The 21,468-nt window shown below is 31.9% G+C and overlaps 1 protein-coding gene across 2 annotated transcripts; it reads right to left on the bottom strand.

Moving 5' to 3' along the window:
* Positions 1 to 1,810: 1,810 nt before the first annotated feature.
* LOC147384941 (Glycosyl hydrolase superfamily protein) lies at positions 1,811 to 6,366 on the bottom strand. Of its 2 annotated transcripts, XR_015172541.1 has the most exons (4): positions 6,231 to 6,366; positions 3,721 to 4,760; positions 3,463 to 3,635; positions 1,811 to 2,157 (listed from the first exon to the last, which is right to left on the bottom strand). XR_015172541.1 is itself a non-coding variant. In XM_086425312.1 (3 exons), exons 1-3 carry the CDS (start codon positions 6,280 to 6,282, stop codon positions 3,579 to 3,581), a joined length of 1,149 nt encoding a protein of 382 aa, XP_086281438.1. In that variant the 5' UTR covers positions 6,283 to 6,366; the 3' UTR covers positions 3,462 to 3,578. The 2 variants fall into 2 exon arrangements, 1 of the variants encoding a protein (XP_086281438.1); XM_086425312.1 differs by lacking the exon at positions 1,811 to 2,157 and having other exon boundaries at positions 3,462 to 3,635.
* Between the last annotated feature and the right edge of the window lie 15,102 nt (positions 6,367 to 21,468).

Genomic DNA, 21,468 nt, shown 5'->3' with positions numbered 1-21,468 from the left:
CACGATTAAAACGTGTCTTTTTTTCCTTCACTGATTTAATCATGACTTTTTTTTTAACAATACTCAACTTTTATGAACTTCTTGATTAAATCACAGATAATATGTAAAATAATGAGAATGCCGTTGATTTGTTGGTTTTGACGTGTTAATGAATCCTAATTAAAATACATGATTGTGGGCTTTTTTTTATTTTTTATTTTTTATATATATTTTGAATAATATAAACCTTGAATAAGTTGTGAATCTATAGTTATTTATTGTGAATGGATGCATAAATGATATCAACAATGGAATTCTTGATTTATCATTATAGTTTAATATGAAGCTTGATTATTTAATATGAAAACACCCACTAGTAGGAACGATTACATAACCCTAATCTAACTCGATTTTTCCCTAAAAAATTTCCGATGTTTTTTTATTTTATCGAATTTTTCCCTTGCCGATTTATTCCCTAACCCTGACTTGGTGACTATGAGATTTAGTAAAAGTTGATGTGGCAATAGCAACTCTAAAAAAGAAAAAATGCCTTAAAATGTTATTGAGACTGAAAAGAAACTTGCATTCCATAAGGGTTAATTATTAAAAGAGAGTAATATATTTTAATATTTATAAAAAAGAATCTATTTTTTTTAAAATTATCAAAAATGAATTAAGTCACTCAACCGTTCAATGTTTTAATGTGTTAAAATTCATAACTTTATCAAAAATGCCCTTTTAATGATTAAAACATTGAATTGTCAAGCATTTCAACACCTCACTAATTTAACCTCTATTTAAAATGATGGACAGTCCATAGAGTTACTAAAACGTTGGAATGAAAGACTTAATTCATTTTTGAAATTTTTTTTACAAAAATTATTATTTTTTAAATATTAAAATATTTTATCCTCTTTTAATAATTTTGCCAAAGTAGAGAAAATTCTAGAGATTGGTGGATATTCCTATCCCCTAGGGCATCCCAGAGATTATATTAAAGTTCTTTAAATTAAATTATATTAGGAAAATTCTGATTTTTGGATTAAGTGAAGCCAACAAGTTACATTAAGATAAGAAAATTGGTATTTTCTTTTTCTAATATATAGATTATGACAGTTTTGTGTTCACATGAATTTCCCCTACTAGACGTCTCTTGATTCTTCGATGATGTAATGACCCACGATATTATTTTTTGATCAATTAATTAGAATAGAAACTTAGGGAAAAAAAAAAAAAAAAACAAAGTCGATACATCAATGGTATTAGACACTTGTCACATCAATTGGTACCATCATTGGGTTAAGACTTGAATTATTTAAGCCATTAATGTCAGGACAGTTTTAGATTATTGGTTTGTGAAAGAGAATAGGATGCATCATATTATATCATATTATGATGCATGAGATAAATTCTATCATTATCAATGCATCTCACCACAAAATGAAAGTAGTGATAGAAAGTAAAATATTTAGCAATTTTTATTAAAATATTTTATATTAGAAATTATCATAGATAATTGGTATCTCTATATTAGGCTTCTTTCTATATATTGATTGATGTAATCTCGATAAATATTTCATTATGGTTCATGTAATTATCATCCAAGAATTCTCAATAAAATTAGATATTCTACATGTTATCAGAGCTCAAGTTCTACTGAACAAATCGATCTTGATGCACTGTTTATTTGGCAATGGTAGTGATGTCATCGTCGGACATAAATATTTTTCTCGGTTATAAGATCAATTTGAATCTTCCCAAACCCCAAACTTTCAAATAAATAAATAAAAGTGAAAAAAAGAAGAAAAGAAAAGAAAGAGTGGAACATGGATGCAAGTACAACAACAATGTTAATTAAATTTCTTTCTAATAATACAACTGCCTTAAGCCCTAAGAACACTAAAGTTTAATCAAATTGGTTCTTTATTAGAAATGTTCTTGAAAAGAATTCCTATTATCCTTCAATGGTCCCTACAGACGATTCTCCTTGTTACTTCTAATTGTAGTACATTTGGAAGACGATTCTCCTTGTTACTTCTAATTACTTCTAATTATTGTTCTCTAATAAAGGGGTTTGTTAATTGGATGACTATTGCTTGATCTGATGTTGGCAGAATTAATGGAATACCTGCGGAGGCATGAAACATTTTTTTTAAAAATATTTTGCACTCTTGTTTCCTGCATCAAGTTGATAAAGCAATTAATTAGTTATGCAAAAAAAAAAAAAATGCACTATGGTTTAACAAATTCATCGTAAAATTACTAGCCAAATCTGACTGCTTTAAAACTTGCATCAGCATATTACTCTTTTTAAGTATAAATAAGAGTCGCAATATATGGTGTCAAAACATCGGACTGCATGAGATTAGAAAAATGGATTGGCTAGGAGCTCGATGTGTTTTAAACTCCAACCAAAACATGTCATGTAGACACCGTTCTTGATCCTGATTCTATAAATAATAGCCGGGGAGTTATTTGATGTTTCCTTAGATGGAAACCACCATATTAAATGATGATTGTGTATGTTTTATTTGAATGAAGTCGACATACTTTAATGTCTCGCATCGCTGGAAGCAATGAAGTAGATGGTGAGTTAAATGGTCTTAATGGGTTATGTAGTCTCATCCTGTTTGGTCCACCTTGAAGTAAGATCACATTAATTCAATTGTGTCTATGTTAGCTGACCCAACGAATGTTATGGAACTGATGGTTCGGATATATGATCAGATTTAGATAAGAATAATGCTTAAGTGACCTTAAGATTGTACCTCATATCGCACATCCTGATGTGAAAGTGTAATATGAGATACAATCTTGAGGTCACTCTAGCGCGAATCTTTAAATAAAGATATTATTCGTGCTAGAGCAACAATATATGCTGACGCAAACCCCAGTGGACAGAGTGACATTGGAACCAACGGGGACCATCCCAGCAGGTAAGGCTGACGCAATAAATTCTCTTTTGGGCTGAGAAAGAAAAGTAAAGACAATGAGGAAGTCATGTCAAGATATTGGGGACGGCACTTGATGATAAACAGAAACAGCGATATTTAAACTTGGACAATTTAGACAAAATAAAAAGGTAAGAGGACGGTCGAAAGATAGACTTTTGATAGATTCTTTTGTGGATGGAAAGAAAAGAGAAAAAAAGGAGAAAAGCGAATTTTGTTAACGAGAAGATTCATATGCACGATTTGAATGAAGAGATAAGATAAAGAACAGAGACGAGTCACCCACCGACACCAAACATTAATCCAACTGAATGAACCTAACCAAATGACTTAAACTTAAACTAAATAGAATTGTTTCGACAGTTCAAATGAATCCGTTAGTTGGATCGATGGTTATGTTCATATGATACTTATGACACATTGAACGGTTGGTGCCCATTCCATGTAGGTGCAACCTCAGACACTCAAACATACTTCTAAATTTCCTAATAGAATATGGTAAAATAGAAAATAGTAAAATTGAATCAATCACCTGTAAGTTCTTCATTCATAATGATCCGAAGAGACGTTTGAATCCCCCTATGGCATCAAATCCTGCATTCTTGATCTCTCCTTCTGTTAGTTGGTCATGGTTGAATATACCAACACTCAAGCACGGATTACAAATGCCGCAATAGAGATCAAAAACCCAAAGATGAATATCACCTACACAATAGAAAAACGAATACAGATTTAGGGTCTCATTTTTCTAATTTGCATATTGATAAAGTTCAACTATTAAGCTTCTTACGTTGATCTTAGAAGCTGAAGCTGAAACTAAAGCTAATTCTGGAAGATAACCATGTAACCCAATGTCATAAACCGGAGACCCATCTGGATAGTATAACCCATAATTCCTTTCTGAAGCTGGCCCGGGCTTCAAATCCTCATTAAAAAGTGCAAAAACGAAAATGTCAACCGGAACCGAAGGTTTCATTGGAGTACCTTGATTTTCCTCTATCCTTCTAAGTAAATTTCCATTATAAATCCCTGCATTTTCTGGTGTGGCACCAACCTCATCAGAATCCCCCTTAGAGGGCCACCCAGTCTCAGAGATCTTTACGTCGATATCAGTATGCCCCATTGCTTTAATTGCCGAATAAACAGCATCAATTTGAGCATACAACATGTTATCATAATGTAGATTTGTATTTGGATCAACCATGCCTTGATTAGACTGAAAAAGAACGTAATCCAACGAAACTTCATTTGGACTACCTTTATACGCGAAGTAAGGATACGCATTTATGAGGAAAGGTGAGTTAACCTGTGAATGAAAATTGAGAATTGGTTCGATATACTCAGCGAGATTTTGCTCGAAAAGACCAGACGAAGGAGGGAAAGAATTCGCTAAAATGGCAACTGAATGTGCTGTGGTGACGTTCACTTGTTTGTCAAGTCCCAAAGAAACAAGAGCATTATATATGTTTTGCATTGCTGGGAGGAGATTTGACATTAATTGAGTATCATTACCAGAAAAAACCTCGTTTCCAACAGTGATGCAAGTGATTTTGGTCTGGGGGAGGTGAGGCTGGACATGTAGTTTAAGCCAGTCTTGAGCTTTGGTTAGGTCTGTCATGTTTAGAATATACCCGTTTCCAACTCCTACAATGAACTCGACATTTGTATTGGCGAAAGCTCGCAGAACATTGGGATCCGCATCATAGAGTTTCACTCTATTGATGTTTATGGATTGAAGGAGGGCAGCGACACGAGTGGGAGATGGGAGATTGTTTGCGATCTGGCCGTAGTTGATTCCAACACCAAGGCTGAGGATTTGGACTAGTGAACCTGAACAAGGAATAAGATAAAAGAGTTAGGCATGTTAAAGAACCATATTTATATTTTTCTAAGATTTAGAATATGAGAAGAAGAATTTTTAGTATGATTCAGACTCCAGAGCAAACAAATTGTTTAACATATAAGAAAATTAGAACCTCGTGTAACCGAAAATTCGAGGAAAAAAATTTAAAAATGCATTGAATAATGCCATAAAATTTACATTCTGATTCTTGATGAAAGACAAAATCAGAATATTTATAGGGAAGCTTTCGGAGGCCCTAAAGAGAACCAAACATTTTTCAAAATAGGGGTTAAAATTTTCGGAATGGGCTGATTTTTTGTGAGGGTGATCTCTATGGTGAAGAAATCATCCTCACCAAAAATCTGCTAATTCCGAAACTTCTAGTCCTAGTTTACAAGTTGAGGAATCATGGACCGTCCGATTTTTATAAACCACTTTTGATGGGGTTAGAAATTTCGGAATGGGCTGATTTTTTGTGAGGATTATCTCCTCATCATATAGATCATCCTCTAAAAAATCAGCCTGTTCTGAAACTTCTAACCCATACATTAAAAAAATGTTTGGCTCTATTTAGGGTCTCCGAATGCCACCCACATATATATATATAATTTTTGGTGAGGATGATCTCTTCACCATAGAGATAGCCCATTCTAAAACTTCTAACCCTTATTTTGAAAAATGTTTGAATCTCTTTAGGGCCTCCCAATATAAATATGTGTGTGTGTGTGTGTGTGTGTGTGAAGATATCAATATTCAGATGGCATGTATTCAAAAATGAGAAAAATTTTAACAAAACAATAGAAATAAATTCCTCTAAATTAGTAGGAAAAACAGAGCTGATTTTACCTTCAATTCTCAGATGTTCAAAGATCAGGAAATTTTTTTCCAAAAATCCTCTAAATTAGTTGGAAAAAAATTAGAGGATTTTATTCATTGCCACAAATAATAGATTTAGACCGAAAAGAAGAAATTTTAGTGAATATTGAACAATTCAGATTGAAGTTTACTACATTCAACAAATTACAGAACTAAATAGGTGAAAAAACCAGCTGAGATCTCTTGATTCTCAGCTGCTCTATCAATCAGATTTGAGAAGAACAGAGGAAAAACTGCATGACTAATGCAACGAAATATGAAGACAAAGCATCACTAAATCTACATTTTCGATACAAATCAGATATCGACAGCCATGAATAAGCTCAAAAGATTAAGATCGAAGCGTGTTCAAACATCAAAATTACTATTAGTAAGTAAATTTCTACTGTAATTTATATCTAATTTTCCGCTGTTTTCAGCTCTGTAAACAAAACAAAAAAAAAAAGCAATCTCAGACAAATCTATCATAAATCAATCAAAAAAGAAAACAACAATTAACAGTAAAAACGCCATTGTCGATCGAATCAAGAGATTTGAAGAACATATCCATGAAAGAACCTTAAAGAAGAAGAAGAACAGACCTGATTGGAGCAGAAGCAACAAAAGAGCTCGAAAATGGAGGAAACTCGCCATCACCACTCGTTGATCCGATTTGATCTAATCTAATCTGATCTGATATGATCTATATTGCCGACCTTAAATGACAGCCGAGGATATAACCGCACTTTATAGATGTTGCGAGATTCCATTGCCTTCTGATAACTGACACGTGTCAACCAAATTCACTCTCTGCTGTCTCAGTTTCAACTGATTTTGTCTTCTAATTTCATTACCCTTGGCTTCTAAGTTAAGACAGCGAACGATTAAAAAACTTAGGGCCTGTTTGGATACCAGGAGCAGAACTACTCTTCCAAAGAACAGGAGCTGAAGTACTCTATGGAGGAGCTGGAAAAGTAATTATGTGCAGAAATGGCGTTTGGCAATCAACTCTATGAAGTACTGGCAGAAGTACTTTTGTGCTGGAAGTTTGTTTGGGAACCATACTGACTTCTCATGACTTCTAGAAAAAAGACTAGAATACCCTTATATTATACCAGTTACTGTTTTTTATCTTTTAATGTCATAATATGCCTTCAAACTATATTGTTTTTGACATTTTAACTATAAATATTAATATAATATAATATAATAAATATTAATATAATATAATATAATATTTTAAATATTAAATATTAATATAATATGTTTAAATCCATTATACTTAAAATTTTAAAAAAATTTTGACTGACTGTTTTTGACATAATATGACATAATATTAAAAAAAAAAATTGACAGACTGTCTTTTAGTGTCATAAGATGCCTTCAAACTATACTGTTTTTTACATTTTAACTATAAATATTAATATAATATAATATAATAAATATTAATATAATATAATATAATATTTTAAATATTAAATATTAATATAATGTGTTTAAATCCATTATACTCAAAATTTTAAAAAAAAATTGACAGACTGTCTTTTAGTGTCATAATATGCCTTCAAACTATATTGTTTTTGACATTTTAACTATAAATATTAATATAATATAATATAATATTTTAAATATTAAATATTAATATAATGTGTTTAACTATAAATATTAATATAATATAATATAATAAATATTAATATAATATAATATATATAATATAATATTTTAAATATTAAATATTAATATAATGTGTTAAAATTCATTATACTCAAAATTAAAAAAAAAAATTAATATTAATAAATGTTTCTTTTATTTGATTTAAGGGCAAATGAATTAGAAATATTTTCATAGAAAATTAATAAAGTTAGGGGTATTTTGGTAAAACGAACCGTTAGATTTTGACTTCCCGCAAGAAGAGTTTTGAGAAATAGGTTTTCTTGACTTCTTCATAAAGAGTAATTTCTTGCTCTTGCGCGGAGTAACTCTTCGAAAGAGTAGTTCATACAAACACATCCAAACGACTTCTAACTCCCCGCAAGAGTCAGAAGTAGCCAAGGAGTCCTATCCAAACGCCTACTTACTTTCGGGGTAAAAAACTTTACGTACAGAGTCGTGCTACACTGACTACCTACGACACTGCTCCCAGACGCTGAGATGGTGATCTGCATAGAGGCATAGATGCTCTTTCCTAGAGATACGATATTTCTACCCGAGGAAAATCAATGGTCCTCTGTTTACTTTAGCATTTTTCTTTTAAAACTCGTCGGTTCAACTTAAATTTCACAAGAGTTGATTTTACTCAATTGGATTTCAAGATGACTCTTCCCTAAACTTGATTCTCCGAGTCAATTCGTCAATCAGGTCCCTCCCAACTTTTGCTAATCCCACCCCAAATGCATGCAATTCTTTTTGGTGATTTACATGGGAATTGGTGAGGCATCAGCAAATTTTGGTATGACAATATCAACTCTCATATTTATTTATTTTTTGGATGATATTGAAGTAACGTTAAAATGTACATTCTAATGTGGTGGTGCACACATAACCATAAATGCTTTTCATCGAAATACGAGTGAAGCATTTATGGTTATCTGTGCACCACAACAACAGAATGTTAAAATCAATGTACATTTCAATGTGAATTCAGCACGACTTTTTTTTTTTTTAAATATGAAGAGCAATATATATATATATATATTTCATTATTTAAAAAAAAAAAAAAAATTTATGTGTTTAATTTTGACTTTACTCCATTTTACAATCTTATCTAGGTAGTTACTAGTTGCAATCACGAAGATCCTATCACCAACACCCCACCACTTATTATCTCCTAGCATCCTATATTTGACCATGTGTCGCCGACTCCCTGACATGACAATCCTAATGAGGCTAATTTCATTGGAGAGTATATATTTTTGAGAACTATACATCTCTTTCAAAGATTTCTCTCATGTTAATTTGTCATTTTTTTCTTCTTGAATCATCATATTTTCCTTCGTAGACTCTATTTTCTTTCTAATCAATGTAATGTTGATTAAGCAACTATAAATTTGACTAATGAAAGATGGAGCCACCTTACACGACTATTTATTCTAATAACAATCAATGTGTACAATCTTGCACAGAGAGTCATATTATATATTTTAAAGTTGTCATTTTTAATTTTCAAGATATAATTTTTTTTGAAGAAATTAATAAAGACAAATGATATATAAAATGACTCTTAAAACATACGTAATACGTACATGGTTGATGTGGTTGTTGTGTAAATGTCTTGTATTTTATTGTGCTACACAGAGTTGCGGGGGTGCGAGGGGCAGTGCCCTCAACCTGAATTTTTTAAAAGGTGCGAAAATGACAATTGTATAATATTTTGTTAAGAGTTTTCTATTTTTTGAGATTTCTATTTTGGAGAGTTTTACATGTTTTGATAACTCTCAATTATATAAATAAAGATTTTTAGGACTGTAAAATTGAAAAGAAAATAGTAGTTTTATTCTGTTATGGGGACATAGACACAATGTTGAATCACGTAAATTCTTGTGTTTTTTGTGTGATTTGTTATTTTTGCTATTTTCAATCTTTTTCACACTGACAAACACACAGAATCGTATATTATTTTCTTTGTGTATCTCAAAGAAAAAAAAGATCTATGATTCTATGTACTTACCACATCAATTGCGTACAGACCGAATACAATTTTTTAAGACGGATTATCACAATTGTTAATAAAATGATTTCAATAAAGTCGTGTATTTATAAAAATTATTGAAATTTTCATATACTTGATTTTGTAATTTATTTAATTTTTTACAAAAACACTCATTTAGTGTAAGATTGTTGTACATACGTTTATGCCGATATAGATTCACGAGAAGGAAAGGTAATGTGTAGATGATAAATGCACCATATGATAATCATTTTGGTAACAATAAAAAAAATTATTAAATCAATAATCTAATATTATTTCAAATATTAAAATCTCATAAATGATTTAATAAATTTAAAAAAAATAAAATAAAAAAAATGTGGAAGAGATGAAAAAAAGAGAGAATCTATGAGAATGACTCGTGAAACTCGTGTACGTTTGGTTCAATTAACGGTAAAGTTGTGAAACTTGTGCGCATTTCAGTGATTTGGCCGACACGTTGGGGCAAATCCAACTCAGTTGTGTTGTGTCCATACTTTCTACATTAGGTAAAAATAAAACGGTAACATGACTGCCACGTGGCGGTCATTTAACTTTCGAAAAGATCAAAAGATTTGGGCCCCAAATGGGAAAGGTGTTTCCTTCGAAAACAGGAACGCCAACCATCAAACTCTCGCATCGGTGCTGACGCGTTTCTGAGTAAGCTACACGTGTCAGTCACCGACCTCTTATAAAGTCGGCTAAAAAATACCACATGGGTGGCATTAAAATATAGCGAAAAATAGCCTGGACACTGCTATCGAGTTGGATACGTGGGAAATTAATATCTTCGCCACGTAGGCAAAACCCTTTGTTAGATATCATTGATAGGTGATCAAAGATTTGGCTGGGCCCATCCGACTCTTTTTTGAAGTACAGATGTCAATATCCTATTGGGTATCTGATACGCATGTGAATTATCGCTGGATGACGCATGTGACACGAGAAAATCAACTATTTTTTTCATAGCTTCTACCCCACCAATTTTAAATGCTAACTTTGACCATCTAACTCTTAGCCTAACTTTAGTTGACAATTCAACTGAGATTTGGACCAAATAATGGAATTCTTAATAGGTATTTTGTTAGGTATAACTAGGGGTTCAACCCATTGACATTTTGCCCCTTCAACCATTTGGATTTAAAAACAAAATAAATAAATAAAATGTTAAAATGATGTCGTGATTGTACTTCACATCGCACATCCTGACGTGAAAGTGTGTAAGAATCATAAATATTTTTTATTGAGATACGAGTCAAAAAGCATTTATGGTTATTACACACTTTCACATCTGAATGTGCGATGTGAGGAGGTACAATCTTGAGGTCACTCTGATAGGACTCTGAAAACAATCCGTAGTTATCGGCATATATTGAGCCCACTTGCCTCAAATTGCATCGCATTTATTAACTAAGCTATGGGTCTAACCCGTGATTAGTGGAGCTTTAGTTTTTTTTTAGAAGTATCCCTCAAGATTGTAACTTGTGTTGCTTGCACACCTCTTGGGAAGTATACTATGACTTGTCCCACCATAGGCAATATTCCAATAGATGGGACAATGAATAGATGATGTTCTCATCCTCGAATATACGAATAAAATAAAATTAAAAAATAAATACATAGAAAGAAGCACGGCATGAGAAGGCATGAGGAGGAGGAAAATGAAGTTTTCGTCTCATTCACTCTTTAATTATTATTTTTGTCTATTCAGGATTGGGATAGTAGAAAATGGATCGTAAGCCCATAAAAAATAAAATGTGTTTTTATGAGAAATGTATAAGCAAGTAGCGAATATAAAAAAGTAATATTAGTACTTGCACAATTTACCAATTTACTAGCAAAGTCGACACTTATTAATGTGTTAGAAATCAATGTTTTAAGAAATGAACTGATTATGAGTTTAAAACTTGTCAAATTGGTCAAATTATGATTGTTCATGGTTCAATTTGATCGAAATAAGAAAACGAATCGAAAAACAAACACAAGATAATATACAATCATACAAAGATTTTACGTGACTCCCTCAAGATTGAAGTACGTCCACGGATCACACCAATTCCACTATGAAGAAAAAACTCACATTTACAAATTATACCATTTCACCAAAAATAAAAAATATAAATATGTCAAGAAATCTAACTAAGATTTTATGTAATATAAGTGAAATTACAAAAATATAAAATTTGACTAATGCAAAGGTATGGCTTGATATAGAATACCTCCTTATTCACTAGTACTATCAAGCTTCACAAAACCACAACATGACTACCAAACACCTTGCTTGCCAAGGCGTAAAAAAGATCAACTTTTAAAAAGAAAAATTAGCTACCATCCACCTTGCTTGCCAAGGCATAAAACAGATTAACTTTTATACATTAAAAAAAATAGCTGGACTGATTGGACTACCATGAGCCAAAAGGATGATCCAAATGGAAATGAGATGAGAAATCCTGGCACCTTATCATTCAATTTGAAAAGAGAGGTTTACAAGGCAGGCCGACCTATCATTAGAAAGAGTCGTGCTGGACTAACATTGAAATTGACATCTTTTCACACATTGGTGCACACAGCCACATCGGCAAATATCAATTTTAATTGAGTCGTGGAGTAACATTGCGGGGGATGTCATGGGACGTTTCTGACATGCACTTCCACGTTAGAAATGTTACACATGATGTCCTCCACAATGTTACTTCAGCAAAAAAAAACTGTTTCTGAAATTGAAGCGGGCAGCCCACTTCACTTCAAAATTTGAGGGAACCCTCCTCGTTATAAGACATGTGGTATTGTGAATTTATTTCACGCCCTATATTTCCACAAAAATTGAAATACCTCTTTGGTAATGCCACATGTAATTCAATGAAAAGGGTTTCTACAAAATTTTGAAACGGGCAGCCAGCTTCAAAGTTTTTTTTCTTTCACAAAGAACTCTCTTTATCAATTACTCAGTAAATCATACCTTATTATAAAAAGTTGTGATAATATGACTCTCCCACATGGCATTCAAAATACTCTTTGACGTGGCATGTGCTAGAACAATAGATTTTTGTCCCAGGATATACAATTGTACGTATTCCTGAGACTAAAAGATTTATGATTCTAGCACATGCCACATCAGGAGAGTATTTTGAGTATGCTACATGGGGAGAGTCAACATAATTACCTTATGAGAAATCTTACTAGAGTCATGATAAAATGACATGCTAACACGCAGGTGACGTGGCAAGTGCATAGAATCAAAAATATTTTTCTTCGGCATACACAAGAAAAAAATATACTATTATGTGCACTTGTCACGTCAACCGCATACAGCCTGCTTATGTATGAGCACGTCATTTTATTATTAGTCATCTTACCAAGGTCGTTGGCCACAATACTACAAACATCTAGATTAAGGGTGTCAATGGGTCCCCATTTAACTGAGCAAAAACTAGAACCGAAAATCCGATTCCGATTCCCTTTTTTATTGAAACTAATTAGTGTTAGGTCTAAAATGGAACCGAACCGATAGGTTCTATCCAATGGGTATCCAAAACTGATTTATTTTGTCATTTCTTTCCATCCTATAGATGATTTATGGTATTTTTTTTATTTCAAAATAAATGCATATTATATAAAATTCTTCAATTTTCCATATAAATTATCGATTGGAGCTTAAAATGAGTTCCTATTCTAAAAATTTATTACTTTTAACTAAGATAAATTATATTTTTGAAAAAAAATCATTAATATGTATCTTTAGCATAACAAATTATAACTAAATTAATAATTTTGTTGATAATATGTTTTGTTTTTTTTTACTATAATGATTTAAAATTCCTTTTTTTATCATTCAATTCTTGAGAACTGGAGTTGATGGGTACCCATGATTTTTGGCGGTTCTGGTTCCATTTATTTTGGAATTGGACCCAGACCCATAATCAAAATAAATATAATGTTTATGGTTCCAAGTCCCTTAGGAACCGACCCATTGACACCCCTAATCTAGATTTCATAAAAGAAAAAAATCAGATTATAAAATATATAAAAAATCGAACTCTCAAATTTAAAATTAAAATTAACGGTGAAAACTAACGTGTTTTTTTAAGTTCTAAGAATTTTTTTCGTCTACAATCTTATGATATCTGATCATGTTTTTGAATGTCAAAAGTTGATATCATCAGGAAACTTAGGAAAGTGTTTTTATTATTTAACAAATCTTGTAGTAGGGGTGTTGATGGATCAATTACCGTTCATTTCCTAAGAAAATTAGAATCATAACCACTATATTTTTTCGGTTCCAATTCTTGTCGATTTTAGTTCTAGTTCTAAAAATAAAGGAATCGAAACCAAAACCACAAAAAATCATGGGTATCCATCAATTCTGTTTCTCAAGAGTCAAATGAGAAAAAATTCAAAATTGTCATATAAAAAATCCTTCTAAAAAATAAACATATTTTCTACAAAGTATCAAATTAATTATAATGCGTTCCACTAAAAATATGATTTAATGATTTTTTTTTCAAAAATTAAAATTTATCTTCTATAGAAGTAATAAACTTTAATAAGAGATGATCAATTTTAAGCTCCAATATTTAATTTATATAAAAAATTGAAGAACTTTATATAATATATGTTAATTTTAAAATATAGAAAAATCTTAAATCATGTATAATGTAAAAATAAATAAATGACAAAATCAATCGGTTTCGGGTACCTTTGGGTACCCATCAGATAGAACCTAATGGTTCTTAGTTCCTGTAGGTTCACTTCCATATTAGACGTGTATCTAATTGGTTCTAATAAAAAGGGAATTGGAATCCGAGTTTCCAATTTTGATTCCAGTTCAGTTCCGAGTAAATTGAGTACCCATTGACACTCCTATCTTGTAGTGAGATCCACATCTTTTAAAAAGATTAAATATTTGTAATATCCTCATTTCTTTTAATTAAATACCTGTTATATCTTTTTTATTTTGGAGAGAATAAATAGGTACTAAATCTTTTTGAAAGATGTGAGTCTCACTCCAAAGTTTATTGAGTAACAAACTTGATAAAGTAAAAGAATTTTTGTAATAAAAATGCAACATAAGGATTTGCTCGGTAAATCTCTCCATCATAATATGGCTCCTAAAATAATTCGATTTCAGTTTTTCGACCTCCCCTTTTTTTTTCAAAAGAAGAAAATATCATGATCATGATTTCTTTTGGGTAGGACCCACAATTGTGGTAGAAAATGACTAGACAACCCTAACATCATCACCATATTTAAGAATTAATTTTTTGATTAGAGGGTCAGAAAGAATAAAAGAAGGACAACCCAATTGGCCTTTTATAATCCTTTTTATATATATTTTGTTATCTTGAAAAAAGATACTTTATTTTATTCTTCCCATGTCCTCTCAATCTGTCTTCTTGTCTAAGTTTCCAACGTTTCCATCATCATCACTTTTTTGGCAAATCGGCAATTTTATTGGATCTTATAGAGTCTTCTTGAGTTATTTTAAAGTTAAAGAGGCAATTATGAATGAAACAATCATAATAAGTGAGGATTATTAATTATTTACCAATGGACCCCTCCTTGATGTCCTTCAAATTCATAATTCTTAGACAAATTCAATGAAAACGTATAGGAAAAGTTTGAGTAAGGAGTAGGCAAACATTGTGCCATGAAAATTCATTGAAGGAACCTTTGGAGTCCCAAAAAGGCCAAAACCAATACAATAGGGTGCTTTTCATTATCTATGTATGGAAGATTCTTTAACTACCCTTATAAGATATCGACGATTGGATCAGGTCCTTGCTTACGCGGCGTGATAAGGAGATTTTGACCTCCACTTATGTGGCACCGAAGGGCCAGAGGTTGAGAGTGCAATGATCGAGAGAGGAAAAGCTACGTAGAGAGAATGTTCAATCTCTCCTTTTGATCAAAGAATCCATTAATATTATGACTAATGATAAAAGGACACGCTAAAACGTACACAATTTGTGTGTTGGTGACATGGCAAGTGCACATAACCATAAATATTTTTTCCTTGTGCATCCCGAAGAAAAAGATCTACGGTTCTGTGCACTTGCCATGCACAAACCGCCTACGTTTTTGTGCATCATTTTGTCTCAAATCTAGTATTATAGGAAGGGTCCCCTCCTTTTTAATTTGGGTCTCTACCATTAAAAGACATGTACCAAAAAAGTGGGTGTTGACATAAAGTTGTTTGTGAAAAAAGGAGGGTATCATTTAATTTTCTTACCCTTTTCAATAAAAGGAGTATAATTTTTCTAAGAAAATAGAGTTACGATAAACTAACACACACACAAAGCCATTCAAAATCCACTCGTTGACGTGGCATGTGCACATAGATCTTTTCTTCGAGATATACAAGGAAAATAGATCTATGGTTTAGTACACACGTTCACATCAACGAGTGAATTTTGAGTGATTTTTTTCAAGTTAGTTTTTCATTAGTCAAGAAAAAAATATTTAACGGAGATTTAAAGTCACATTCTAATACATCAAAAATGGTTCAAAAGCATTTTGATTTTTTAAAAACTAAACCAAAATTTATTTTAGTTGATTTCCGGTGACTCGAGAAGCAGGTTGGATTTAGAGTGGGGGCTGTGGGGGGTTCTTGCCCCCACAAAAGTTTTCAAATTCTATAGATTAATGTACTATTGCAACAGATTTTAGGAGCGGATAAAGAAATCTACCACTATTGCCCTCACAAATTTTTTTTCCACCCTTAGTTGCCCTCACAACTATTATTTTCACTCTTAACTGTTCCCACAAATTTTTTTCTACTCTAGGTTGCCCCCAAATGAGCAAAATCCTAGCTCCGCCCCTGTCAAGAAGAATGATTCATGGAAAAAACACATGATTCTGAACATTTAAACATGACAAAAAAAAATCTTTTACAATGTAAAATTGATTATCTTTAAGAAATTAAACATACTTTAATTAATTCTAATATCCTTTAGAAGAGATAATCATGCCCCCACTACGATCTAGCTTAGTTATATTTTCACTCATCCTCGTCCATAGAGTGATTGTATTTCTTCTACTATTATTATTATAACTTGACAAGTATTACCAAGGTCGCAACTTTACTCATAATCTCTAACTAGTTACAATCGAACGATTTCGATCAATATTATTATCAAATAATATATTTTTAACAGGTGAAATTTCTTCTATTTTTAGGGTTTCATGAATATGTGATTGTATAACATTTTATTTTATTTTATTTTTTAACATTGCACTACTGATTTCTTCTAATCCGAATAATCGTCAATACGGTATTAAAATCATTGTTTTTAATAAACAAGGAAATTAAAAGTACTTAATAGGGTTGGTAGAGTGGGGTTCTTTGTGGATTGCAGGATCCCAATATTTTGGATCCAATCACAAAGATTAAACCGTAGTGACAAAAGTTGATAAAGTCAAGAAAACATCGAATGTATTAAAAAAAAAAAATTTAATGCAAAAATAAAAATAAAAAAAATGTATTTCAGGCATTAAATGATAAAATAACACTTAAAAAATACTAAAAATAAAAAAAAAAAAAAATTGTCGAATAAATCATGATTAATCATCAATTTTTTTTTGGGAAAAAAAGTTGGATGATTTAACCTGACAATTATTAAAGTCGTGATTTAATCACAAAAAATCGCTGATTTTTGTCACTATAGATTGAAGTTAGGGACGCAACTTGGTTCGGTTTGAAGTCAAATTGGAACCGAACAAATATAGGTCAGTACCACAAAGTAATAACTAGAACCAAACCAAATGTCATTGGTTCGGTTTGGATTGGTTTGATTTAATTCAATGGGTTGCTAATATTCAATAAATTAGAACATATTTTTAATGAAAAAACAAACATTAATAAATATAAAATTTCATACAATTAATATATATCTTAACGCATAAAATAATTCATAATATATATATTACATAAGGGTTTAGTTCTTGGTTTGATTTGGTTCGGTTCAGTTCTATACAAATTAGATTTGAGAACTAAACTAAATTAACTTGGAATCAAACTGCAATTTGTTTCAAATTGAACCAAATCACCCCAAAGTTATCGGTTTGAATCGAACTAAGTTACATCCTTAATTCTATTGTCACATCAACTTTTACTTACAACACACCAATCCTTTCTTATCAATTCATATAGATTTGTCTGTTGTAAGGAAAAATTGATGTCTTAATAACAGTTCTAAAATAAAAACAAAAAAATTTTATTTGTTCTATTGAGAAAATAAAATTACAACTGAAAATTTCAATCGAAATACATCACAATTTGAATCTCCTTTTGTTTGAATCCAAATTTCTCATAGAAACCCTTGTTCTCAACATTGCAATCGAGAATCACCTTATAACAACCAACAGATCAAGCATGATTCGCAAGAAACCCAATAATTTTTTGCCCTAATTTCATCCCTCGAGAATTTGAATCAACGACTACATCCTCTATGTGCCCTACTTTCCCACAATTCCTCAAAAATTTCTCCTCCACGAACACACTACCAGTCGCGATGATTTTCCCAGATCGATCGTCTTCGATGATGCAAATCACGTGATCCTCACCATAAGAGCTGAGATCTTGAAATTGAACATCGAATTCCGCATTAGAGATTGAATCACAGACACTTTACAGGAGCCAGAAGTACTTAAAACATAAGTACTCTTAGAAGTATTTTTTGAAGTACTGTCTAAAGTAGCTACATACATATTGTACGTTTGGATGCAGGATTTAAAAAATACTTCTTACAAAGTTTTGTATTAGGAAATTATTCTAAATTCTGTTAAAATGATCAGAATGCCCTTATATGTAATAATTATTGTTTTTAACATTATAACTCAACAACTTATGCTCAAAAAAAGTAATAATTACGATTTTTTTTGCAAACTTCAAAGTTCTATAGCCTTTTGGTGAAGAAGAGTTCGATGAAGGTGAAGAAAAAACCTCGAAACTCTTTGAAGGTATTTTTAAAATTATAATTTGTAAATAAGGAAAAAAATGTCCAAAGTTGCATGAGTTTTGAACAGGTCCAGTGCTTAGTGCAAATAATAGCACCCAGTATTAAACAGCTTAAAGACACAAATTTCTGAGAAAAAAATTCAGCACTAAGTGCTGAGGGTTTTTAGTAAAACAAACTTGCTAAACATGCATAAAGTACTGAATTTTAATTTTTTTCAATGTTGAAAAACATGGTTAAAAAACACACCTAATCAATCCAATAAGGCTTTCATGGGTTAGTGTACTCTTTTAGAATTTGTTTAATTTGTAGCATCCAGAATCTCTTAGAATAAATGATTTTGGTCCTTGGTTCATTCTTCCATGATGTCTCAGTATAAACGAATTGGCTCAGAGTTCATTATCCAATCCTACCCGATAAACGTTAGGACTCATTTTCAATAAAATATTCTACTGTCACTGGTTTCGTCGATGACATCCCTTCTTGATTAATGGTAACTATGAAACATGGTTTTTAAACTTGTCCGAGACCGAGACGTATCGTCCGAGTTAACTCGGTATCAGAGCTGAACGAGACCAACTCACAAAGTCATTTTTTGATCGAGTTTTACGTCTCACAGTGTAATTTTTTGAGTTATCTCATGAGGCGTCTCAAACGTATCGGAAAACTCGTCCGAGACAACTCGGTATCGAAGCTAAACGAGACGAGACACGATACTGAGTTTAAAAACCATGCTATGAAATTGAGCTCTTTGGAGAAATTTGCTCCTAATTCAACCTCCTTGTACTTTATCAACTCAAGACTCTATAACTATATTATTTTTACCCAATAAAACTTCAAATCTTCTTCACTTATCTACAATAAGATTAATACTTGGATTTGGCACAACCATACATGAGGTGTAAATAAGAATATATGAAAGGTTGCTTTTTATTTTTTATGATGATGGTCTCCCTGTAAATACCATCACTCTTAATGGAAAGTGAAACACATTTGGCAAACTTTGAACCAATACTTCAAATAATAAGATCTGCCAATTTGACAATAAGTTTTACTACAGAACCAGTCTTTATGAAGAAGTGGGTTCCGCTAACAAAACAGCCATGGCTAGCATCATCTGCTCCTCAAAACTCTCAGGTATAATAACCCTGTAATGTTGGATTGGAATCGATCTCCAACACCATCCCATGTCTCCCCAGCAGGATCAGAGATGGCATAGCTAGTCCCTGCCTCAGCATCTTCCCCCTCCACTAACGCTGCCCTCCTGATATCTTGTTGGAACTCAACCCAGCTGTCTGCTACTAATCTCTCCTCCCCAGACAACATGGGAAGCATGTCGAAATGCAATACATTCCCAGCATCATTAGTGGAGTCCCTATCCATTTGTTGACACTCAGCAAGGGCAGCAATTGCACAAGCTAGACCACCAGAAGGGGAAGATGATGGAGTTTCTGCTTGTCCGGCTATGCTCGGAGAGACGTAATTATCTTCTATAACAAATGGTTCGGATGGCATGGCATCACCATGAGCTACATTTCTCCGAGTCTCATTCTCCTGTTTATTGTTTTTTAATAGTCCATGTTAAAATAAATATTAATAAATGTTGATTAATATTTATTTAAAATTGATTCAAATAAAATTAATTTAGTTTATTTTAAAATGATATTTGAAAGTTACTTTATGGTTGGTGTACTTTTTGTTAAAGAAAAGTAAGTATTTTTTAAAATGAACATTTCCATTGGTTGATATCTTTTCACATGGATTGAAATTTGTAAAAGTTCTTTTGGCTCCTTTTTCAAATTTTTTGTAAATCCCACATTGCTTTTTAAATGTTTTGGAGGGATTTTTAAACTTATAAATAAGAACCTATTCTCAACTCTTTCTTCATTCCAAAAACTCTCTCCTTGAGAGCTCCTAATGGCTTCAAGCTATATGGAAATTTAATAATTCTTTTTTATTTTATATATATATAATAAAATAAAAAAGAAAGAAGGAAAATAAAGAAAGAGAGAGAGAGAAAAATTAAATATTTAATAGGGCCGTCCAATTTTGGATAGGCACCAAGGCCGATCCGAAAGGTGTCAAAGGGGCCTAAGGGTGCTTAACAGATTCCTTGATTCGAATAGGTGCCTAGTAGTTCCAATAGGTTTCATATCTATTGAGATTCAAAAAACCATTTACAAATGGGTGTGATTTTTATAATTGTTATCTATTTATGGAGATCAATTCTGTTAAAATAAATAATTTCAAAAAATTTCTACAAAAAGAGGCATTCATGTATCTGAGATTCTGTGTGACAGATTTTCTCAAAATAGTGCAAATTTTGAGGAAATATACAGTTGTGTTATAACTGGGCTCTGTTGTATCCTGAAGACAAGTTCGCCAGCAACCATCTGCATCTTCGTGTTTAATCGAAGTGGGGGCGTCTGTTGTCTATAAGACAACGTAGATTACTACGTGCCTCAGAGCAATTTTTTCAAGTTCTATTTTTCTAACAATGAATAGACAACAGAATATTGCTCTAATAGCACAAAGCATCAAGTTTATGAATCAAGACCTTGTAAAACTTGATCGTTTTGATGGGTCGAATTTCAAACGATGGCAACAGAAGGTGTTCTTTATGCTCTGTCAATTTAAGGTCGCTTATGTGCTTACAACAGCATGTCCAACTATTTCAACGGATGAAACTTCTGAACAAATCGACGCTCAACGAAAATGACAAGATGATGATCTGGATTGTCGAGATCATGTACTCAATGCAATGACTAACAGATTGTTCAACTCGTTTTGCAAGTACACAACTGCTAAAGAATTATGGGATTCACTAAAGAAGAATTATTTAACCGAAGATGCGGGTACAAAAACTTTTTGAGTTTCCAAATACTTCGATTTTAAAATGACAGAAAATAAACTTATTCTTGAACAAGTTCAAGAGTTGCAATTTATTGTTACTGAGATGGAGGAAGAAAATATTAAACTTCCCGAAAGTTTTCAAGTGGGTGCAATAATCTCCAAATTACCACCCAGTTGGAAAGACTATAGAAAAATCCTGTCTCATAATAAAAATTTGCAAACTCTAGATGAGATTTTCAAAGATTTAAAAATAGAAGAAGAAAATAAGATCAGAGATAAAAAGGATGATCGTTCTGAATCAATTAAGGCTCATATAGTTGAGTCTGTAATTCAAGAAAAGAAAAAATA

The sequence above is a fragment of the Akebia trifoliata genome, chromosome 15 (assembly GCF_017979445.1).
Source record: "Akebia trifoliata isolate Shusen 1 chromosome 15, ASM1797944v1, whole genome shotgun sequence".
In the NCBI taxonomy this organism is placed as follows: Eukaryota; Viridiplantae; Streptophyta; class Magnoliopsida; order Ranunculales; family Lardizabalaceae; genus Akebia; species Akebia trifoliata.
The sequence above is the reverse complement of the archived record's forward strand: the minus strand, read 5'-3'. Positions and strand labels throughout refer to the sequence as shown.